Source organism: Acinonyx jubatus, chromosome B3, assembly GCF_027475565.1.
Source record: "Acinonyx jubatus isolate Ajub_Pintada_27869175 chromosome B3, VMU_Ajub_asm_v1.0, whole genome shotgun sequence".
In the NCBI taxonomy this organism is placed as follows: domain Eukaryota; kingdom Metazoa; phylum Chordata; class Mammalia; order Carnivora; family Felidae; genus Acinonyx; species Acinonyx jubatus.
Window position 1 is genome coordinate 28,209,025 of NC_069386.1, and position 25,785 is coordinate 28,234,809.

General features: G+C 35.8%; 1 protein-coding gene and 1 pseudogene across 5 annotated transcripts in view; both read right to left on the reverse strand.

Annotated features, from left to right (window-relative positions):
• Positions 1–25,785, reverse strand: part of NRG4 (neuregulin 4) — a 190,103-nt gene that overhangs the window by 13,399 nt on the left and 150,919 nt on the right. For all 5 annotated transcript variants that reach the window (XM_053223688.1, XM_027067841.2, XM_027067838.2 and 2 more), the window contains 2 exons: positions 19,197–19,346; positions 15,792–15,871 (listed from right to left, as the gene is read on the reverse strand). In XM_053223688.1, the coding sequence (XP_053079663.1) occupies positions 15,792–15,871; positions 19,197–19,346 (230 nt within the window). The remainder of the gene's footprint in view (positions 1–15,791; positions 15,872–19,196; positions 19,347–25,785) is intronic.
• Positions 8,366–11,055, reverse strand: LOC128315893 (ATP synthase F(0) complex subunit C2, mitochondrial-like; annotated as a pseudogene).

Below are 25,785 nucleotides of genomic sequence, written 5' to 3' on the forward strand. Positions count from 1 at the left end.
CCCTGCAGATTTGTTTCTTGATGGAAGTCCCAGTAGGTCAGTTTTGCTTTCGTTTCCTTAGCCTCTGGCAACATGTGTATAAGAAGCTGCTCAGGCCAAGGTCACAGAGGTTGCTGCCTATGTTCTCCTCTAGGATTTTGATGTTTTCATGTTTCCTGTCTCACATTTAGGTCTTTTTCATCCATTTTGAATTTATTTTTGTGTATGGTGTTAAGAAAGTGGTCCAGTTTCATTCTGCATGTCACCATCCAGTTTTCCCAACACCGTTTATTGGAGAGACTGTCTTTTTTCCATTGGATATTTTTTCCTGCTTTGTCGAAGATGAGTTGACCATATAGTTCTGGGCCCATTTCTGGGTTTTCTATTCTGTTCTATTGATCTTTGTGTCTGTTTTGTGCCAGTGCCATACTATCTTGATGACTACAGCTTTGTAATATAGCTTGAAGTCCGGAATCATGATGCCTCCAGTTGTGTTTTTCTTTTTCAGGATTGCTTTCGCTATTCAGGGTCTTTGTGGTCTCCTACAAGTTTTAAGATTGTTCTAGCTCTGTGAAAAATGCTAGTGGTTTTTGATGGGGATTGCATTAAATGTGTAGATTGCTTTGGGTAGTATAGACATTTAAACAATGTTTATTCTTCCAATTCTAGATATCTAGAGCATGGAATGCCTTTCCATTTCCTTGTGTGCTCTTCAATTTCTTTCATAAGTCTTCTATAGTTTTCAGAATACATAAATTTTAACTCTTTAGTTAGGTTTATTCCTTGGTATCTCATGGTTTTTGGTGCAGCTGCAAATGGGATCAATTCCTTGCTTTCTTTTTCTGCTGCTTCATTACTTGTATATAGAAATGCCACAGATTTCTGCACATTGACTTCATATTCTGTGACTTTGCTGAATTCATGTATTCTAGAAATTTTTTGGTGGAGCTTTTGGGTTTCCTACCTATATAAAGGATCATGTTGTCTGCAAATAGTGAAAGTTGACTCTTCTTCCTTGCTGATTTGGATGCCTTTACTTATTTCTCTTGTCTGATTGCTGAGGCTAAGACTTCCAGTAGTATGGTAAATAATAGTGGTAAGAGTGGACATCCTTGCCTTGTCCTGACCATGGGGGAAAAGCTCTCAGTTTTCCTCACTGAGAATGATGTTAGCTGTGGATCTTTCAATCACTTACCATAAAGTCCTTGCTTTCAATTGTTTAGTGTATATATCCATAAGTGGAATTGGTGGATCACAAGGTAATTCTATGTTCAGGTTTTTGAGGTGCTGAAATACTGTTTTCTAGTGTGGCCGCACCATTTTACATTTCGACAACAACCCATCAAAGTTCCAGTTTCTCCACATCCTTGCTAACACTTGTTTTCTGTTTTGTGTGGGTTTTTTTGTTGTTTATTTGTTTTTATGTTTGTAATAGCCATCCTAATGGGTGTGGAGTGGTACCCCCTGGTTTTTGATTAGCATTTCCCCAATGATTAGTGATATATTTTTTAAATGTTTATTTATTTTTGAGAGAGAGAGAGAGCACAAGCAGAAAGGGGCAGAGAGAGAGGGAGGGGGGAAACAAAGAATCCAAAGCAGGCTCCAGATTCTGAGCTGTCAGCGCAGAGTCCGATGCAAGGCTCGAAACTGTGAGATCATGACTTTAGCCTAAGTCAGACACTTAACTGACTGAGCCACCCAGTCACCCCTCCAAAGATTAATGATATTGAGAATCTTTTCATGTGCTTTTTGGCCATGTGTATATCTTTGGAGAAATGTCTATTCAAGTCCTTTGCCTATTTTTGAATTATGTTGATTTGTTGTTGAGTTTTAGGAGTTCTAGCTTATGTGTTCTGATACCAATCGCTTATCAGATATGTGATTTATAAACATTTTCTCCAATTTTCTGGTTTGCAGTTTTACTTTGTTGATAACATATTTTGATGCATAAAAGTTTGTAATGTTAATAAAGTCCAATTTATCTAATTTTTCTTTTGTTGCCTGTGATTTTTATGTCATATCTAAGAAATCATTGTCAAATCCATTTTCATGAAGTCTTTCCCCTATGATTGCTTCTCAGATTGCTTCTAAGCTTTTTTAGCTCTTATGTTAGATCTTTTCCCAAGAGTCCAACTTCATTCATCCCTTTGCAAGTGGACATCCAGGTTTCCCAGCACTGTTTGTTGAAAAGCTGACTGGCTTTCTTTAAAACAACTTTACTGAGGTATAATTTACATCTTATAAATTCACCTTTTCAAAGTATACAATTCAACAAAGTTTAGTAATTTAGAGTTGTGCAACCATCACCACAATCCACTTGCAGATAATAATACCGTCACCCTTAAAAGATCTCATTGCCCATTTGCAATCACACCCCATTCCAACCTGGAACCCTGGGAAACCACTTGCATAGTAACTTCAAGGTTCATCCATGTTGTAGCATCTATTTTACTATAAATGTAAGCTTACCAATGTGTGGTCTTTTGCATGCGGTATCAGTAAAACGGAGATTTATCCATGTTATACCATGTATCAGTTTGTTCCTTTTAATAGCTGAACAGTATTTCACTTCATAGATACACTATATTTTATTTATCTACTAACTGGTTGATGAGTATTTGGATTATTTTCACTTTTTGGTTATTATGAAAAATAATTTTGGTTATTATGAAAATCATATTCAAGTCTTTTCTTTGTATGGATATACGTTTTCACTTATTTTGGGTAGTTATCTAGGGAAGGGATTGCTGGGTGATACAATAAATGTATCTATGCACACTGCCAAATTGTTTTTCAAAGTGTCTATACCATTTTTAATTCTCATCAGCTATGTATTCCAGTTTCCCACATCCTTACCACTAGTTGTTAACACTTTGATGATAGCAGTGTTAATAATAATTTCTATCTCCCAGGGCACCTGGGCAGCTCAGTCAGTTAAGCGTCGGACTTCGGCTCAGGTCACGATCTCCCGTTTTGTGGGTTCAAGCCTTGTGTCTGACTCTGTGCTGACAGCTCAGAGCCTGGAGTCTGCTTCAGACTCTGTGTCTCCCTTTCTCTCTGCCCCTCCCCCACTTGCACTCTGTCTCTGTCTCTCAAAAATATACATAAAAAATTTCTATGTCCCTTATGACTAATGATGTCAAGTATCTTTTTGTGTGATTATTAGCTATTTGTATATTTTCTTTGATAAAATGCCTATTCAAATATATTGTCCAAATTTTTTCTTTTTTTGAGGGGGAGAAAGGGAAAGATGAGGAGAGGGAGGGAGAGAGACAGAGAGAGGGAAAGAGAGAGAGAGATTGGGCGAAGAGGGAAGACAGAGAATCTTAAGAAGTCTGCACACTCAGTGCAGAGCCAACACGGGGCTCCACCGCACAACCCTGTGATCATGAACTGAGCCGAAAACAAGAGTCGGGCGTTCAGCCTGAACCACTAGGCGCCCCATATTTTGCCCAAATCTTAATGGGGTTGAAAGAATTCTCATTGAGTTGACAGAACTCCTTATTCCTCTGACTACAGGTCATTTATTAGATATATGATTTGCAAATATTTTCTCCAAGATAGGGGCTTGTCTTTTTATATTTGTGATGGTATATTTTAAAAATTTTGTTTAATGTTTATTTATTTTTGAGAGAGAAAGAGAGCACAAGTGGGGGAGGGCAGAGAGGGAGACACAGAATCCAAAGCAGGCTCTAGGCTCTGAACTGTCAAGCACAGGGTGGAACGTGGGACCCAAACCCATGAACTGTGAGATCATGACCTGAGCCAAAGTCAGACCCTTAAATGAGCCACTCAGGCACTCCTATAATGGTGTCTTTTTAAGCACTAAATGAAGTCCAGTTTATGGTCCAATGATGAAGTCCAATTTTTTTTTTTATCAGTTGTGCTTTTCTTTTTTCTTTTTTTTTTTTAAGGACAGAGGTGTGCTTTTTTTTTCAATATATGAAATTTATTGTCAAATTGGTTTCCGTACAACACCCAGTGCTCATCCCAAAAGATGCCCTCTTCAAGACCCATCACCCACCAGCCCTTCCCTCCCACCCCCCATCAACCCTCAGTTTGTTCTCAGATTTTAAGAGTCTCTTATGCTTTGGCTCTCTCCCACTCTAACCTCTTTTTTTTTTTCCTTCCCCTCCCCCATGGGTTTCTGTTAAGTTTCTCAGGATCCACATATGAGTGAAAACATATGGTATCTGTCTTTCTCTGTATGGCTTATTTCACTTAGCATAACACTCTCCAGTTCCATCCACGTTGCTACAAAGGGCCATATTTCATTCTTTCTCATTGCCACGTAGTACTCCATTGTGCATAGAAACCACAGTTTCTTCATTCATCAGTTGATGGACATTTAGGCTCTTTCCACAATTTGGCTATTGTTGAGAGTGGTGCTATAAACATTGGGGTACAAGTGCCCCTATGCATCAGTACTCCTGTATCCCTTGGGTAAATTCCTAGCAGTGCTACTGCTGGGTCATAGGGTAGGTCTATTTTTAATTTTTTGAGGAAGCTCCACACTGTTTTCCAGAGTGGCTGCACCAATTTGCATTCCCATCAACAGTGCAAGAGGATTCCCGTCTCTCCACATCCTCGCCAGCATCTATAGTCTCCTGATTTGTTCATTTTAGCCACTCTGACTGGTATGAGGTGGTATCTCAGTGAGGTTTTGATTTGTATTTCCCTGATGAGGAGCAACGTTGAGCATCTTTTCATGTGCCTGTTGGCCATCTGGATGTCTTCTTTAGAGAAGTGTCTATGCATGTTTTCTGCCCATTTCTTCACTGGATTATTTGTTTTCGGGTGTGGAGTTTGGTGAGCTCTTTATAGATTTTGGATACTAGCCCTTTGTCCGATATGTCATTTGCAAATATCTTTTCCCATTCTGTTGGTTGCCTTTTAGTTTTGTTGATTGTTTCCTTTGCTGTGCAGAAGCTTTTTATCTTCATGAGGTCTCAATAGTTCATTTTTGCTTTTAATTCCCTTGCCTTTGGGGATGTGTCAGGTAAGAAATTGCTGCAGCTGAGGTCAGAGAGGTCTTTTCCTGCTTTCTCCTCTAGGGTTTTGATGGTTTCCTGTCTCACATTCAGGTCCTTTATCCATTTTGAGTTTATTTTTGTGAATGGTGTGAGGAAGTGGTGTAGTTTCAACCTTCTGCATGTTGTCCAGTACTCCCAGCACCATTTGTTAAAGAGACTGTCTTTTTTCCACTGGATATTCTTTCCTGCTTTGTCAAAGATGAGTTGGCCATACGTTTGTGGGTCTAGTTCTGGGGTTTCTATTCTATTCCATTGGTCTATGTGTCTGTTTTTGTGCCAGTACCATGCTGTCTTTATGATTACAGCTTTGTAGTAGAGTGTAGTTGAATCAGTTATCAAAAATCTCCCAAGAAATAACAGTCCAGGACCAGATGGCTTCCCAGGGGAGTTCTACCAGATGTTTAAAGCAGAGATAATACCTATCCTTCTCAAGCTATTCCAAAAAATAGAAAGGGAAGGAAAACTTCCAGACTCATTCTATGAAGCCAGCATTACTTTGATTCCTAAACCAGACAGAGACCCAGTAGAAAAAGAGAACTACAGGCCAATATCCCTGATGAATATGGATGCAAAAATTCTCAATAAGATACTAGCAAATCGAATTCAACAGCATATAAAAAGAATTATTCACCATGATCAAGTGGGATTCATTCCTGGGATGCAGGGCTGGTTCAACATTTGCAAATCAATCAATGTGATACATCACATTAATAAAAGAAAAGAACCATAAGATCCTGTCAATCGATGCAGAAAAAGCATTTGACAAAATTCAGCAACCTTTCTTTAATAAAAACTCTTGAGAAAGTCAGGATAGAAGGAACATACTTAAACATCATAAAAGCCATTTTTGAAAAGCCCACAGCTAATATCATCCTCAATGGGGAAAAACTGAGAGCTTTTTCCCTGAGATCAGGAACACGACAGGGATGTCTACTCTCACCGCTGTTGTTTAACATAGTGTTGGAAGTGCTAGCATCAGCAATCAGACAACAAAAGGAAATCAAAGGCATCAGAGTTGGCAAAGATGAAGTCAAGCTTTCACTCTTTGCAGATGACATGCTATTATACATGGAAAACCCGACAGACTCCACCAAAAGTCTGCTAGAACTGATACATGAATTCAGCAAAGTTGCAGGATACAAAATCAATGTACAGAAATCAGTTGCATTCTTATACACTAATAATGAAGCAACAGAAAGACAAGTAAAGAAAATGATCCCATTCACAATTGCACCAAGAATCATAAAATACCTAGGAATAAACCTGACCAAAGATGTAAAAGATCTGTATGCTGAAAACTATAGAAACCTGATGAAGGAAATTGAAGAAGATATAAAGAAATGGAAAAACATTCTGTGCTCACGGGTTGGAAGAATAAATATTGTTAAAATATCAATACTATGCAAAGCTATCTACACATTCAATGCAATCCCAATCAAAATTGCACCAGCATTCTTCTCGAAGCTAGAACAAGCAATCGTAAAATTCATATGGAACCACAAAAGGCCCCGAATAGCCAAAGTAATTTTGAAGAAGACCAAAGTGGGAGGCATCACAATCCCAGACTTTTCCCTCTACTCAGTTGTGCTTTTCTTACATACCTAAAAATTTTTGCTTCATCTAACATCACAAATACTTCCTAGGTTTTCTTCTAAGAATTTTCTTCTAAGCTTTTTTTTTTTAGAGTTTTATAGTTTTAGCTCTTACATTTACAACCAATTTGAGTTATTTTTTATGTATCATAAAGATCTAAATTCATCTTTTTACATGTGGATATCCAACTGTCCCAGCATAATTTTTTGAAAAGATTTCCTTTCCATTCTGAATTGCCTTGGCTCCTTTGTTGAAAATCAATTGAGTCTATTTCTAGATCCATTTGTTTATCTTGATGCCAATAGCACTGTGTCTTGATTACTTACTGTAGCTTTGTAGTAAGATGTGAAATCAGACACTATGAAGCATCCTCACTTTTGTTTTTCAAAACTGCTTTTGCTCGTCTGGTTCCTTCAAATTTCCATAGGAATTTTAGAATTAGCTTGTTAATTCCTACAAACACTCGCTAGGATTTTGATTGGCATAACATTTCATCTTTAGATCGATTTAAGAACTGACATCTTAACTATATTGAGTTTTACAAACCCACGAATATGGTTTATCACTCCATTTATTTTGCTCTTTGTTTCCTTTTTATCAGCAATAGTTTTAGTTTTCAGTATATAGGCCTTTCTCATCTTTTGTCAAACATTTTTTCTGTCCCCTCCTGTCTCGTGTCTGTCTTGTTCAGAGACTCCAATTAACCTTATATTATGCCACCTGAAGTTGTTGCATAGCATCACATAATGTTCTTTTCATTAAAAAATGTAATAATTTCTATTAGTGTATATTCAAGTTCATCAATCTTTTCTTATATAGTGTATGATCTGATGTTAATACCATTCACTGTTTTTCATCTCATATACTAATTTTCATCTCTGGAAGTTCAACTTGATTTTTTTAAATATATATCTTCCATATTCCTACTTAACTTTTGAATACATGGGATACGTTTATAATAACTGTTTAATGTGTTTGCCTGCTAACTCTAAGATTTGTAGTAGTTCTGGATCAGTTTCAACTTATTAATTTTTCTTACTTTGAACACATTTCCTGCTTCTTTGCAGTTTGCAAATTTTCTTTTTAACCTATCTTTGACTGTATTAAATTTACTTTTAATAAAAATGTAATATATTTAAAGTATACAGCACATTTTAATATAAATATGTAGGAAAATGATTACTAAAGTCAAGCTAATTAACATATCCATCTCACATAGTTATCATTCTATTTCTTTTTGGTGAGATCACCTGAAATCTATATCTTAGCAAATTTCCAATATAAAATAGAGTATTATAAACTGCAGTCATCATACTTGTACATTAGGTTTCTCAACTTATTTATCCTACATAACTGCAACTTTTTACTGGTTGACCAGTATCTCCCAACCTCTTCACCCCTGGTAACTACCATTCTTCTACTCTCTTCTCTCTTTTTGTATATTTCACATATATGTGAGATCATGTACTATTTTTCTCTCTGGCTGGCTTATTTTACTTAGCACAATGTTCTCTGAAGTCTATCCAAGATGTCATAAATCCCAGGAACTTCTTTTTAAAGGCTGAATAAGGGCGCCTGGGTGGCTCAGTTGGTTAAGCATCCGACTTCAGCTCAGGTCACGATCTTGCGGTCCGTGGGTTCGAGCCCCGCGTCGGGCTCTGGGCTGATGGCTTAGAGCCTGGAGCCTGCTTCCGATTCTGTGTCTCCTCTCTCTCTGCCCCTCCCCCGTTCATGCTCTGTCTCTCTCTGTCTCAAAAATAAATTTTAAAAAAGTTAAAAAAAAATAAAGGCTGAATAATGTTCCATTGTATATATACGCTACCATTCTTCTATTCATCTAGTGGGGGAATAGGTGCTACTTACATAAATGAGTTAGAAAAAAGCTTAGGTGGAAAGCTGCTCCCACAGGGTGAAAACGCCCAAAGTTAGCTAGTGAGATATTGTAATGGGATCACAAGTAATTTGTTATATGACCTGCAGGAAATTACTTTCCATCTGACACCAATATACTATTGTACTCTGATCACAAACTCCACTTGCACCCCAGACCCTTTGCTTCTTACACATACAAGTTAATGATTACTGTCTGATTGTTTTCTTCACGTTCACTATGTTCACGCGTACAATCGTGTTTTCTTCACATTCACCATGTGGGTAAGATCTTGTGAGCTCAATAAATACAGAGACAAACCACCATACCAGGCCCTTGTCTCCTCCCAGACATTAGCCTCTCTTGTATTCAATTCTGCATCTACTCTCTTGCTGGACAAGAGAGAACTCCAGACTCATAGTCTGGGACACATCTGCAAATGGAAACAGGTTTTTTCCATTTCTTAGCTATCGTGAATAATGCTGCAAAAAACATGGGAGCACAACCATCTCTTTTGAGGTATTGATTTCATTTCCCATATACCCAGAAGAATTGCTGGATTACATTATAGTCCTTTTTTTTTAATGTTACTTATTTTTGAGAAAGAGAGCATTAACGGGAGGGGCAGAAAGAGGGGGATAGAGGATCTGAAGCAGGCTCCATGCTGACAGCAGTGAGCCTGATGTGGAGCTTAAATCCATGAACTGCGAGATCATGACCTGAGCTGAAGTCAGATGCTCAACCGACTGAGCCACCCAGGTGCCCCTACAGTCCCATTTTTCATTTTTTGAGGAATCTCCATAATGTTTTCCATAATGGCTGAGTCAATTTACATTCCTACTAACAGTGTACAAGGGTGCCCTTTTCTCCACATCCTCACCAACATTTATCTTTTATCTTTTTATAAAAGCCACCCTAACAGGTATGAGACAATATTTCATTATGGTTTTGATTTGGATTTCCCTGATGATTAGTAATGTTGAGCACTTTTCATATACCTGTCAGCCATTTGTATGTCTTCTTTAAAAAAAAAAAAAAGTCTATTCAGGTTCTTTGCACATTTTTTGGATCACATTTACAAAGGAAAAAAAACTTCTGGATTAAGTCTGTAAAGTTGTGTGTTTTTTTTTGTCTTCTTTGACTCTATATTAAGATGCAATTCATTCTATGACACTCATTAATGAGAGAGAGGAATCGTACTTAAATTTCTTAAGGTTAAAACAAAACACCTATAATTAATTCATAAGAAATCCTACATTGAGGGGCACTTGGGTGGCTCAGTTGGTTAAGCTGACTCTTGATTTTGGCTCAGGTCAGGACCCCATGATTAGTGAGTTTGAGCCCCACATGGGGCTCTGTGCTGACAGTGCACAGTCTGCTTGGGATTCTCTCTCTCCCTCTCTTGTGTTCACTCTCTCTCTTTCTCAAAATAAATAAATAGTGCACCTGGGTGGCTAAGTTGGTTGAGCATCCAACTTCAGCTCAGGCCATGATCTTGCAGTTTGTGAGCTTGAGCCCCACATGAGGCTTGCTGCTGTCAGGGCAGAGCCAGCTTCAGTTCCTCTGTCCCCCACTCTCTCTGTCCCTCCCCCGCTCACTCTCCCTCTCAAAAATAAAAAAAAAACATTAAAAATAGATAAAAACTTAAAAAAATACATCCTACATTTAAAATCCTATGCATGACTATTTCATAAACATTTATTTTATTATTATTTCTTATTAATACAGTATTTGTTTTCCCTAAGCCAACCACTTTCCCCAGTTGGCCTGGGGAGGTACAGGAAGACTATGCAGGGTAAATGAAACACAGGAAAAAGACCTATCAGAGGCAGAGATGGCTCCTTCACATGCTAAAGAGGATGAGAAAGGCCATCATCAGGTAAAATAAGCCCAGAATGGTGTAGGAGAAGAGGTGTTGCTTCAGAGAAGGGTTTCTGGCATAACCAATGATGAAACTCCTAAACACAGTCCCATTTCTAACCCCAGAGCCAGCCACCCCCACTGTGGAAGGCTTAGATTCAATGAACTTGGCTGCACTGTATCAATGTCCTGTGAAATGATGCTGGCTTGGAAACTGCACCTAGTATAAATGAGGTCAGGAGACATGGGGCTGCCAAGCTGCTGAAGCTTTCATCTGTCAGTGATCTGCTCAACAGCTGAAAAGTTTTCCTGACCAAGAAGGGAGTTGAGACAAACTTTGTGCAGGCATGCATTTTTAGGGGAGGGGGCTGTAGCAGGAAAGCTGCTCCTAGTGCAGAGAAGACAGATATAGACAGTTATTTTAGTATTTCATCTACCTAAAATAATAGGGACAAAAGGCATACACATACATTTTCCTCAAAAACAAAGAAGAGCTAAAGATGTTGAAGGGCCACATTTTTAAATTGGATTAGTTGAGGGGCTCCTGGGTGGTTCAGTCAGTTAAGCATCTGGCCCTTGATTTCAGCTCAGGTCATGATCTCACCGTTTGTGAGTTTGAGCCCCACATGGGGCTCTGTGCTGACAGTGCAGAGCCTGCTTGGGATTCTCTTTCTCCCTCTCTCTCTGCCCCTTCCCAACTTGGGTGCACAAGTGCGTGCTCTCTCTCTCTCTCTCTCTCTCAAAATAAATAAACTTTAAAAAATTGGATTAGTTGATTTTTTGCTATTGAGTTGTACAAGTTTCTTATATATATATACATGTTGGTGCTTCACCCCTTATCTCACCCCTTATCTCAAGTATTTTCTCCTACTCCTTAGGCTATATTCTCGTTTTATTGTTTCTTTGGTTGTGCAGAAACTTTTATATTTGATGAAGTCCCATGGTACTCTATATAGAAAACCCAAAAGACTCCACAAAAAAATTGTTAGAACTGATACATGAATTCAGTAAAGGTGCAGTATACAAAATCGACATGCAGAAATCTGTTGTATTTCTAAACACCAATAATGAAGCAGCAGAAAGAGAAATTAAGGGGGCACCTGGGTGGCTCAGTTGGTTAAGCATCTGACTTCAGCTCAGGCCATGATCTCACAGTTTGTGAGTTCGGGCCCCATGCCAGGCTCTGTGCTGACAGCTCAGAGCCTGGAGCCTGCTTCAGATTCTGTCTCCCTCTTTCTCTGCCCCTCCCCCACTTGTGTTCTGTTTCTCTCTCTCAAAAATAAACATTAAAAAATGTTTTAATTTAAAAAAAGAAAGAGAAATTAAGGGATTATTTACAATTACACCAAGAACAATAAGATACCTAGGAATAAACCTAACCAAAGATCTGAAAGACCTATACTCTGAAAACCATAAAGTACTGATAAAAGAAAATGAAAAGTACACAAAGAAATGGAAAGATTTTCCATACTCATGGATCAGAAGAACAAATACTGTTAAAATGTCTATACTACCCAAAGCAATCTACACATTTAATGTAATCCTTATCAAATTACCAGCAGCATTTTTCACAGATGTAGAACAAACAATTCTAAAATTTGTATGGAACCACAAAGACCATGAATAGACAAAACAATCCTAAAAAAGAAATGCAAAGCTGGTGGCATCACAATTTTGGACTTCAAGTTTACTACAAAACTGTACCTGTAGTGTATGTAGTAGCACAAAAAGAGACACAAAGATAAATAGAACAGAATAGAAAGCCCAGAAATGGACCCACAACTATATGGTCAATCTTCGACAAAGCAGAAAAGAATATCCAATGGAAAAAAGACAGTCTCTTCAACCAAAGTGTTGGGAAAACTGGACAGCATAATGTAAAAGGATGAAACTGGACCATTTTCTTACACCATACACAAAAATGGATTAAAGACCTAAATGTGAGACAGGAAACCATAAAAACCCTAGTGGAGAAAACAAGCAGTAGTAACCTCTTTGACACTGGCCACAGCAACTTTTTTCCAGATATGTCTCCTGAGGCAAGGGAAACAAAAGCAAAAATAAACTATCGGGACTTGATCAAAATAAAAAACTTATGCACAGTGAAGTAAACAATCAACAAAACTATAAGGCAATCTACTGAATGGGAGAAGATATTAGCAAATGACATATCCCACAAATGGTTACTGTCCAAAATCTATAAGGAATTGATACATGTCAACACCCATAAAACAAACAATCCAACTGGAAAAGGGCAGAAGACATGAATAGACATTTTTCCAAAGAAGACACACAGATGGCCAATGGACACATGAAAAGATGCTCAACTATCACTCACCATCAGGGAAATACAGATCAAAACCACAGTGAGATACCACCTCACACCAGTCAGAATGGTTAAAATTAATAACACAGAAAAACAGATGTCGGTGAGGATGCAGAGAAAGAGGAACCCTTTTATACTTTGGTGGGAATGCAAACTGGTGCAGCCACTGGAGAACAGTATGGAGGCTCCTCAAAAAGTTAAAAATATAACTACCCTAACATCCAGCAATTGCACTACTAGATATTTACCCAAAGAATACAAAAACCCTAATTCAAAGGGATACATGCACTCCAATGTTTATTGCAATATTATCTACAATAGCCAAATTATGGAAAGAGCCCAAGTGTCCAAGAACTGAGGAATGGATAAAGAAGAAGTGGTTTTTATACAATGGAATGTTAGCCATAAAAAAGAATGAAATCTTGCCATTTGCAATGATGTGGATGGAGCTAGAACCTATTATGCTAATAAGCAAAATAAATCAGTCAGAGAAGAACAATATCATATGATTTCACCCACATGTGGAATTTAAGAAACAAAACAAATGTCCGTAAAGAAAAAAAAAACGGAGAGGCAAACCAAGAAACAGAATCTTAACTATAGAGGAACAAAGTTATGGTTACCAGAGGGGAGTTGGGGGGTGGGGGATGGGTGAAATAGGTGATGGGGATTAGGAGTGTACTTGTGATGAGCACCAGGTGTTGTATGTAAGTGTTGAATCACTATATTGTACACCTGAAGCTAATATTACACTGTGTTAACTAACTGGAATATGAATATTATAAAAATTCATTGACTGTAAATGCTTGATTTAGTTTTGTGCTCTTGATTCTGTTCCATTGGTCTACACGTGTGTTTTAATTACAATAACTTTGTAATATAATTTGAAGACATGAAATGTAATGCCTCCAACTTGCTTTTTCTTTCTAAAGATTGCTTTGGCTATTCAGGGTCTTTTGTGGTTCCAAATTTTAGGTTGTTTTTTTTTTCTACTTCTGTGAAAAACACTATTGGAATTTTGATAGCAATTTCATTAAATCTGTATATCACCCTGGGTAGTATAGACATTTTAACAATATTAATTCTTCTAATCCGTGAACATGGGATATCTTTGCATTTTTGTGTCTTTGATTTCTCTTATAAATATTTTATAGTTTTCAATGTATAGATCTTTGGCCTCCTTGCTTAAATTTATTTCTAAGTAATGATTTTGGTGGTATTACAAATAGAATTGTTTTGTTGATTTCCTTCCTTTTCAAATAGATCATTTTTGGTATAATGAATTATAATTTTTCTTACATGTTTTTTTGTATCCTGCAAATTTACTGAAGCCATTTATTAGTTCTAATAGTTTATTAATGGAGTCTTTAGGGTTTTCTACATATAAAATCATATCGCTTGCAAACAGATAATTTAATTTATTCCTTTTAGATAGGATGCCATTATTAAAAAAAAAAAAGTCTGGTTGCTCTTCTAGTACTTCCAGTGTGAAAGTGAACATCCTTGCCTTGTACTGGAAAAGTAAAGAGACAAAACGATCAGTTTTTTCCCACTGATAATGATGTTGGTTGTGGAATTTTCATAAATGGTCTTTATCTATGTTGAGGAAATTTCCTCTATACCTATTTTCTTGAGAATTTTTATCATTAATGGATGTTGAACTTTGTCAACTACTTTTTCTGCATCTAATGTGGTTATTGTGTGGTTTTTATCTTTATTCTGTTAATGTGGTCTTTCACATTGATTTCATATGTTAAATCAACAGGTTGGTAAGTTTTGATTGGATGCAAGGCAGTGAATTGTACCTGTTGGGTATTGGGTTTTTTGTTTGGTGTGTGTGAGTGTGTGTGTGCATGTGCGTGTGTTTGTTTTTGTTGTTATTGCTGTCTTACTGAGATTTAATCTGGGATGCAGTTATTTGGAAATTTTTAAGGTTTGTCAGGCAGGGCTGGAACAGTGCTTAAATATAGGGCTAATTATTCCCCTCTACTGGGGAAACACTCTGCTCTGTAGTCTCCTTAATGTCCCACGAATAACAATTTTTTGTTTTGTTTTGTTTTTTAACTTTTTGGAACAGACATTTTTCTGAGCCCTGTGTGAGTACTGGACATCTCTAATCCTTTCAAGTAATTCTATACCTAACCTCAAGTATTTCCCTACTACATATGTGCTGATTAACATTCAGCTGAATACTTGAACTGGAGATCTCTGGAATTTTCTCTATGCAGCTATCTTTTCCAGTACTCTGTTCACTGAATTATAGCCACCTCAACCTTTCTAGACTCTGAATTTCATCTTCTTAACTCAGGGAGTCTACCAAGCTCGGCCTGGGTTCCCCCTTTCTGTGCCACAGCCTGTAAACTATTTCAACGCAATAATCTGAAGCAATCATTGGCTTACTTCTGTTTCCCATCTCTTAGGGATCATGATCCTTTGTTTCCTGATGTCCAATGTCTTGAAAACCTGTGTTTCATGTATTATATCCATTTTTTTTTTACAGTTTCAAGTAGAAGGTAAATCCAGTCCTAGTACCCGCTACTCCATCTTAGCCAGAAGTAGAAGTCTCAAGAAACTTCTCAAATGTTAATTGGTCTATAAGTTTCCCAAAGTTTTGTCTATCCTTACACAGGTAAATATCCTTTTCTCTATATACCAGCCCACTTCAAATAACTTCTGCTGTGCCTGGGTGGCTCAGCCTGTTAAGCTTCCAACTTTGGCTGAGGTAATGATATCACAGTTCATAAGTTCAAGCCCCGCCCCTTGGTACCCTTGTCTCTCTACCCTTTCCCTGCATGCACTTTCTCTCTCTCTCTCAAAAATAAACAAATATTAAAAAAATTACTTCTGGAGAAACTAATCCCTTATATATGTGTAACACATTATAACACATTATAGCTAAAAACATAATTTCACATACTGAGATAACATGGTTTTCTCTGGGGGAAAAAATGACTGGTGTCATGCTAATAAGAAATCCATTTTAATGTGAAAAAGAAATCCATCTTAATGTCAAAACTCATAGAAAAGTTTTCTTGAGTCAACCTTTTTGGATAGATCCAAATCTCTACATGTAACAACAACAATCTCATCCAGGGCTTTAAAACGAGCATTTTATTTTGAATTTACTCACTGTGGTGGGCACTGGTACTGCTTGTCTCTACCAGGTTGATATCATACTGGACTGAACTGGCCCTCTGAAGGTGGCCCTTCCTGACAGTAAAGAAGAAACACACAAATAAAAAGCAGGTAAGTGGAAAAGCAGAGGGAAGTTTAAACTTGAAAATTTGGAGGTCTATTTTCTTCTCCAGAACTACCTGAAACTGACAGGGCTGCCCTAAAACTGTGCCCCATTATTCAACAAATTCACCAAGTCAGAGAGTTCATTATGGGGACTTCAGATGCTGATGATGCACTTAGTTCTTTTCCTTTGAAATTGGAAAGCTATTATTAATGTAATGTTTTTGTAATGTTTTAATGTTTAGTGTAATGTTTTTGCCCTTTTAAAAGAGGTTTTCATTATTAGCCGAGACATTTGTGATATGGGGTGGCTTTACTCACTATTAATGACATTGAAAACCTCATTTTGTGCCTTTTTAAGGTTGTAGTTCATCCATTTTTTAGGTCATCTGGCCAATTAATATGGGTTATAATTGTATTCAGATGATCATGACAGTTTTTTTTAACTACTTTTAATATTAAACAAGATTTTGAAATGTACACTTGCTCTAATTTTTTTCAGTGTCAGTGCTTAGAGTATATATTAGTGAAAATGAATTCAAAACCATTTTACCACAGCAAAATGAAATGTGTCTTCTAAAAAACCCTGATTCCTCCTCATGAAACATTACTGATTCTAGGCTAGATTTCAGCATTAGTGAGGTACCATTTTTGACCTCATTCAAAGATCACACTAATTAGTTACTAAATTTCAAAAGACCCACATTTAAAGCAATTTCAACCACTAATGGACCCAAAAACTATTTTAGTAAACAGACTTGGTTTCATTCTTGAAAGCACCACTCTGACAAATACATTTCATTTGGTCAATACATATGAGCCCAAATCATAAGTGTAGCTTCTATAAGCAATAGCGACTCATTTTCAAATTAATTCTATTCTTGGCATCGTTAAGGCCATGACTCTGCTTATGTTCTCATTCAAAAATGGGAAATACACAATTTCAAACATATTGCAACCTTATCTGAAAATTTTTCAAGAATGCTATTTTCTTTAAGAATGGTAAGGATGTGGGGTGCCTGGATGGCTGAGTCGGTTAAGCATCCGATTTTGGCTCAGGTCACGATCTCACGTTCTGTGGGTTCAAGCTCCGCATCAGGATCTGTGCTGACAGCTTGGAGCTTGGGGCCTGCTTCAGATTCTGTGTGTGTGTCTCTCTCTCTGCCCCTCCCCAGCTTGCTCTCTCTCTCTCTGTGTCTATCTCTCTCAAAAGTAAATAAACATTTAAAAAAAGATTTTTCTCTTTTAATATGCAAACTAGATAAAATACATTAGTTAATAACTTTATACCAACTTTGTGTTCTTATAGTAATGGAATAATTCCAAGATCATAGTTTTTTAATACATTACTGAACTTGGTTTGCTAACTTTTAATCTTTTATATCTAGGTTAAATGAATAAGATTGGCTCATAATTTTCCTTTTTTTTTTTTTTTTTTTTAGTAGGCTTCATGCCCAGTGCAGAGCCCAATGTGGGGCTTAAATTCACTACCTTGAGATCGAGACCTGAGCTAAGATCAAGAGGCAAATGCTTAATCTACTGAGGCACCCACGCGTCCCTTGGCTCATAATTTTTTTGTTCATACTGTGATGGTTAATTTTAGGTATCAACCTGGCTGGGCCATGGTGCCCAGATATTTTGTCAAACATTATTCTGGATGTTTCTATAAGAGTGTTTTTTTAAAATTAATTTTTAAATCTATGTATTTTGAGTAAAGCAGATTGCCTTCCATGACGGGGGTGGGCTTCATCTAATCAGTCTAAGGCCTTAAAAAGAACAAAGACTGACCTCTTTTGAGTAAGAAGAAATTGTGTCAGCAGATAGCCTTCAGAGCTGAACTGCAACACTCACTATTCTCTGAGTCTCCTGTCTGCCAGGCCACCATGAAGACTATTGACATGCCAGCCTCCACAACTTAATGAGCTAATTCCTTAAAATAAATCTGTCTCTCTTCACATTCTATTGGTTCTATGGAGAATGCTAACTAACACACATACTAGCCATTACAGGTTACACTCTATCTCCCAGAATTCACAAATTGAAGCACTTATTCCTAATGTAACTATGTTTGGAGACAGAGCTTTTAGGGAGGTAATTAAGGTTAAATAGGGTTAGAACAGCATGTGGGAATGAGAGATATTGTAGCTATCTTTGGGAAAATACAATCTGATACAATGGGTTTCTATTGAATTTTTTTTATCTGAAGTAAAACATGAGATTGCTTAAATGATATATTTTAGAATAAAATATGTAATTATATGTTTTAAAAGAGCAGTCTCTCTCCAACTTTTAATTACTCTATGGTATAAAGTAATTCAGAAAGGAGGATTTTATGAAATATAATTTTACATATATATAAAACATTTCCTAGAATATAAACTTCTTAAGCCCTTTTGCATCTCTCTTATTATTACCCGCAGCTCCACTTTCACAAGTATTATAAGAACATAGTATTAAAAGTATTTCACAAGTATTACAGTGTGCACTTAATAAATAGTAGTAATGAGAGTTATAATACCAGATAACTCCTAAACTTATAAATTCTATATTTATTATTTTCATAAAATTCCAGAAAAAGGTGAAGACCAAAACTAATAAATGAAAGTAATCTCCACCACATTTTATTGCTTCATATGAGTAATTTTTCCTTTTGTCTTATGAGTTACAAATCTTCCCAAATTAATTGCCTCCTTATTTGTCTCTCTCCAAGTTTGATTTAAGTCTCTACAATTAGGGAACATGTCTGTCTTGTTCACTATTGTATTCTTTTTTTTTTAATATAATGTATTGTCAAGTTAGCTAACATACAGTGTATACAGTGTGCTCTTGGCTTTGGAAGTAGATTCCCCACTATTGTATTCTTTATTCTTAGCACAATGCCTAGCACATAGTAGGCACTAAATGAAGAATTAATCCTAGATATTAACCACAGGCCTTAAATTCATATTTACAATGTTGCATAAGTTGTTTCCTTCCTTTCACATTCAAAATGTACTTTAAATAGACCTAGCCCTAATATTTAGGTGCTTTGGCATGATGACTTTAGTGAATGTGGGTCTACCTAATTAGTTTACAGAAATCAACGCTTGATGTCAGTAACAAAGAACAAATAGAGACTATTTAAGATACTTTCAAAATGACTTATTAATTTAATAACAACAACTGTATTAGAGAACTTTAAATAGAAATCACTATCTGTAAAAATATCTAGATCCAAAGGGCATATTAGTTATTTAGTAGAAAAACTACTTTATGCATTACTTTTTTCTTTTCAAAAGTATGTTTCTATTTTGGTTACCTGAAAAGGAAGTAGAGGGCTCCAATGATAAGAGTTCCTAGAAGAATAGTCAATGACACAAAAGCTGCAAACAGGTCACTTTTAGTTTGGATGCTGGAGCTTGGGAGAAAAACCTCTTCACAACGAGCTCCTGTATAATTTTCAGTGCATCTACAGAATAAAATTTTAGGTAAAGAACTGCATTCTCTGTTCCATTAACTAATATAGAAAACAAAAGGTTTTCAGCTGGTATGAAGAGTAAAGAAGACTAATTTTTCAGGTTGTGAATATAAAGTAGGCATGCTTTCCTATAATGTTCACAGAGCTACAGTTATAATAAAACACATTAGCATATGCAATCTAATCTTTCTAATCTTCCTTTTCTGGTTTTCTCAGTGCTTAGAAACTCCAGAGAAATTAAAACATATTAAGTCCTCTTATCTTCTAGATTTTCAATAATGTAATTATCTACACTTAACTTAAATTTATCTGAGATTTATTTTGTTACATCCAGTATAGATGCGGGTTTAAATGTACTTTTCTACAATATTGCTAACTGCTTATTCTCACCCTACTTATTAAATAATCATTCCCTTTCGTACCGCTTAATAGGGCCTCTGTTAACATGTCAAATCTATATAAAGAACATTTCTTTCTACCATGTTCTACACATCTAATGTTCTACTACACTGCTTCAACATGGTTGCTTTATAATATGTTTTAATATCTGGTAGTTCTATTTCCTATAATTTCCTTTTCTAGAATATTTTTTATATTTTCACTTGCCAACCAAATATTTTATGGCAAATTTTATTTTTTTATGTAGGCTCTATACTGAATGTGGGGCTTAAACTCACAACCCTGAGATCAAGAGTCACATGCTCTACCAACTAAACCAGCCAGGTACTTCTGCCAACCAAATATTTTAAAGGCAATTACTTTCAGCTCCTCAAAACTATACGGCAAAGGACTATAATCTTTCATATTATAAATCAGTTCCTTTTACCCTATTAATATGTTCAAAGAATTATAAAACACAGAGATTGAGGGGCGCCTGTGTGGCTCAGTCCACTCAGCATCTGACTTCAGCTCAGGTCATGATCTCACTGTTCATGGGTTCAAGCCCTGCATCGGACTCTGTGCTGACAGCTCAGAGCCTGGAGCCTGCTTCAGATTCTGTGTCTCCCTCTCTCTTTGCCCTTCCCCTACTCTCCTCTATGTCTCTTTCAAAAATAAGTAATAAAAACATTTAAAAAATTTTTTTAACTTTAAAAAAAACACAGAGATTCATATGGATTAATAAGAATGACACTGTTTGGCACCAAATCAATTTCATTATTTTGTAGTTGCAGTTAAAATAAATAACGGTATACATTGTTTAATAAACCTAAGAAGTTATAGAGTAAATTTCACTTAGCAATAATTCAGTGTAAAAAAATACATGTGTATGAGTGTATGTATGCATGGACATGTACATGTATAAAAAAGTGTGTATATGTGTACATTATATGTGTGTGTGTGTGTGTATTTTTCTTCTTTAAGCTGGTATTACCAAAACTAGAAATGTTGATCTATCTCCTTTCTCAACAATTACTAACAAAGTTTTGATAATTAATGTGATACACTAATAATATACATAGATATAAGAAAAGATCAAGATATAGTACAAGATATATCAATCTTACTTAAATGAGATATCTTACTTAAATATGAAAGATGGTTTATTAATCCCAAACCCTACCCACTGTGAGGCAGTAGCATTATTGGTTATGGAGTATCAGTTTGAGCAAAAAAGCAGTCTCAATTCTCTCAAACTACTGTAAAGATGGAGCTGAGACACAGGAAAAAAAGGTAAGGAAATAACATGAGTGGAAAACTGAAGTGGCAATAAAATTATTTGGGGAAAACACAATTATCTAATAAAATAGAAAATACTTCTTTTTCCATAGACTGAGTCAAATAAATAAATGTGAAGAGAAAAAAAAATTAATGAAAATAACTTCTTTCTCCTATAACTCCACATCCCACTCCTCAAAGGGGAATAAATAGACACACACACACACACACACACACACACTACCTGGAATGTCAACATAGCAACTGTCATAAAAACTGATACATATATCATCACAAAATAACCAAAGGAAAGGGGCATTCCACACAGTAAAAAAACAAAAACAAAAACTAGGTTCTAAATTTAGTTGGCCAAAGTATCTCTAAAATGACCAAAAAAAAAAAAAAAAAAAAAAAAGAGGAAAAACTCCTCTAGCTTCTTTAATTTTTAAAATTAGAATTCTAAATTTAGAATTAGAAGATAAATAACAACTATTTGTGACTTCTGAAGGTTTTTAAGGAAAAGGCTTAGCTACTGAAAGAAAGTTGGTGTCATAGCTTTATTTATTTATTTATTTTTAAATGAAATTTATTGTCAAATTGGTTTCCATACAACACCCAGTGCTCATCCCAAAAGGTGTCCTCCTCAATACCCATCACCCACTCTCCCCTCCCTCCCACCCAGTGTCGTAGCTTTAAAATAAGTTTAGAAATAATGTGCAAATGGGGCTCAGTTTCTACTCTAGAAAAGATAATTAGAACCCTAAAGAAATAAATCCAGAAATGAGACAGCGTAATTCTTCTTCATAAGTAGGATTTCTTAAAAGCCTATAAATTCATTACTCAAATTTCTTAATGCTGCTCAAGGTTAGGTAAGATTGAACTTGAAGGAAGATGACAAACTAGGTGATGGAACTATCTAAAAATGTTTTACCTGGACGATAAAAACTTTGAGTTGAAAGGAGTCAGGGGAATGGTATAATAGACATTGAGCGGTCAGATCAGGTGATAAACAAACAAAAAGGAATATAAAGGAAATCAACACTAGAGTGTTGTTCTGTGGTCTTACAGCAGGGCAAAGCAAACACATACGCTTGTGGGAAAGTAAAAACATGTTGCTATCTTTAAATAAAGCAAGGTCAAGAAAAAAAAATCCTGTTATTTTTTAACTAGTCAAATTAGAATTTAGAGAAAGGCAAAGAGAAATTTAAATATTATGTTGAAGAAGTAGGAATGATTAACCTAAAAATTAATTTTAAATTTTTAGATATTTATCATACAAAAAAGTAAACACAGCTTACCAATGAGTGTGTATATGGATTATGATTTTAAGATTTTTTAGTTTTTTAAGTAATCTCTGCACCCAACGTAGAGATCAAACTCCTGACCCCAAGATCAAGAGCTGCATGCTCTACCAACTGAGCCAACTGAACCAGCAAGGCACACCTGGATTCCACTTTTAAAGCTCAAGCTCATTTATGAAAATGTTACAACCTCAGTTACAACATAAAAGTGAAATTTCAGGCAGACAGTTAACCAATTATTTTATGGGTAAAGAGGGTGAATTAAGAAGATCTAGCCAGACAACTGGTAGTACTAGTTGAAGCAAGACAGAAAGGTAAGGTATTGCACCAGCATTTTACACAGAACTGAGTAAACAGAACTAAGTAGCCTTCAGTCTTTATGCAACTATATTGCTAAATTATTTCTGGACCTCATTTCTGCACAGACCACCAAGTAGCAAACAGTTGTGACATCTAGTGTCTACCTAGTGAGGGAGATCATGTACATTCTTCTGGAACTGAAAGATGAAACCTGGAATAGATATAACTCCCAAGCCCCAAATCCGGTCATGATTTGGTTTTCTGGCTGAATACCGCCAATAATCTTTCCCTAAAACCAGAGGCTATGTATGGTACATTGCACATGAAATAAATTCATTAGATTATACAGCACTTAAAGTAAGTTGTTACACATTAGAGACCTTTACCATAATAAAAGAACCAAGTTTTTAATCATGTAAACAAATATAGTGCATTTAGCTTCAAGAAAGAGTATTCAACTATGAGCTAGAAAAAACTAATTTCTTGAACCCACACTTGTGCTTGTTGGCTGTGTGACCTTGTACAACTCACTTAAACTCTCTTAAGACTCCGTAAAATCAAAATAACAACACTTGCTTTAGCTATTTCATAGGGCTATTGTCAGAATCAAACAATGTCTAAAAGTGCTTTGAATGTTGAAACACACTATACAAATGGAACTGAAATTAGTGACTTTATAAAGACCATGTTTACTTCTCATATTGGACTATAGGGAATATAGTGCCTAAGAAAAATTATAGCCAGAAAAGGTTAAGAGCATGACAACCAATAAATGCTACTGTTTATTATTATTAGTAGTAGTAGTAAATATTTCTCAGAAACAAGTTTGTATTATAGAATAGCTCACTAACCAAGTGGAGACTCAATGTCAATATCACTTTACTTGGAATAATCTATTCTGGAAAGCAAAAGTACAATATTGGCACACGCCAAAACTGAATTACATTGACCAATACTCTGTAGCATAATAAAAGTTCAACCTGAAATCCATGAAAAATAGTTAAAACAAAACAAAATAAAACTATTAGAGTGTTCAAGAAATATGAACTGACAACATGAGCTTGAACCCCTTTAGTAGTCCAGGATATAAAATAATACACAAACACGCCAACATCCTATGAAACTCCTACTGGAATTTTGGAAGCAAGAACTCAATTAGGGAAGACTAATTCATGACCTTTTCCTCTTTTATTAACTAGTGCCATAAAGGTAACTTCATTAAGAATTTACTAGATTCTTAACACTACAGATACTTAGCTAATTAATATTCAATCCTGCAAAAATTTTGTTTAATGTTATATTTATATGATTACTAGCACCACAAAAAACAAATAATTACTACACTTCATATGTGTAAGTATAATCTAACCTTAGTTAAAAGCAAAATCTATTAGACTTTTTCAAGATTGACTATTAACCAGATAATTCATATGCTGAAATGGACTACCAATTAAATCTGAATATAAATGGATAAAACATTGCATGAAGAAGAATTCACATTTGTCATTTTGTAGGGCATTGTTATAGTTTTATTGTGAAAAGTTCTACTTTTTTAGCTTAAACAAATCACTGAAATATTGAAGTATTTTATTTCCTAAAACAAGCTAAGGCACAATGAATGAAGGAAGCATGTGAACAAATGGTGAGTTTATAAACTGGGAACAGCTGGAATGACTTATGCTCGTAAATCACCGGACACTCAATTCAACCACAGTTCTAAGTGGACAATATTCATGCTGGCATCTTACCTTCCCAGGCTTCAGGTCTCAACAACCTTCTAATGCAGGGAAAATCTCATGCCCCAACTTGGAATAAGACAAAGAAAAGCCAGCATCAGTTCACTTCCTGACAAAAGAAGTTAAGTATTAGAGCTATGCAAAAGTCACAATTGTCACTTTGCATGGTATTCCTACACTGAAAATGAAATCTTACTGATGAGAAATGGGAATATTTTTCAGTTGTCTTCTAATGGAAATGGTGGATAATAAAGACACTAAAAGGGTAAGGGAAATTCATAAGCAAATGCATAATCTGATACAACTTCATTATGCAACAAATAAGAAAATGAAGGAGCTTTAAAGATATATATTGTCTTTCATTGGCACTGTGCTTCCTAGAACAGCAATAAGCTAACCCAAGTTAGCTCTGAAGAATCATTTCTACTCTTGGACAATGACACAAATCACTAAGACAAACTCAGAAGATAAGGAGACCTAAGAGAGAAGGAATGCTTCCACTGTTTCATAACCATATTCCACCATGTTTGATAAGCATAGTGTCTGATCTGGAAAAATGTGAGGTTTCAAGATTTATCCTCTTATAAGTTTTGTTCTAAGCATGGTAAAATCAAGATAGATGTATCAATTGTTTCTGTTGAGTATTCTAATGAACACTATCAGAAATAAGATTATTACTGTGAAAAGTGCTAACAAAATGCATAACTAAACAGAGCAACTGTTTTATGCATTTGCAAATAAGCTTCAAAGGTGGCTATTTCCCTTTTGTAATGGTGTTCTAAAGATCAGTTTAAATCCTGACGTTTAATAAAGTATATGGTACAGTGCCAAAAGTCAAATTAAAGAGGACTTTGTTGTGATTAATATCACAGTAGCATTTGAACTTTTTTCTTTGTACTATAACCCTCTACTAAATTTAGAGATGAAAAAAACAGAAGTCTTACCTATAAAGAGTGCCAAGACTCAGCCTATTTTAACCAAATGGCCTTCAGAAAACTTTAAAACTTTCTGTGGCTAATAAAACAACTCATAAAATCCAGATTTCTTCTGGTAACTGAGTTTAGTAAAACATAGTGAGGCCCAGCAAAACTACTGATAGACACAAACAATATACATAATTAAATGAGGCAACATGCCAAATAAAGAAACACAATAAATGTCGGTTTTCTTACATTTTCCAATTCTAAGTGATCCTCAGTCTCAATTATTTTACTTTTGAATAAGTATCCTTTCATACATTACACGTTTGTACTCCTTAAACTGCCTCTCAAATAGAATTCAGCCTTTTATCACCTGACAAATGGTGATTCCACCTAACAGTGGGAATGCTACTGTTGCGGATAGGGACAGAACTTGGCATCAGCCAAGGCAGCAGAGACCTTCCCTGGTCTGAGCTTGTGACTGTGTAGTCAGATACTTCTTGGAATTCCCCTCTGG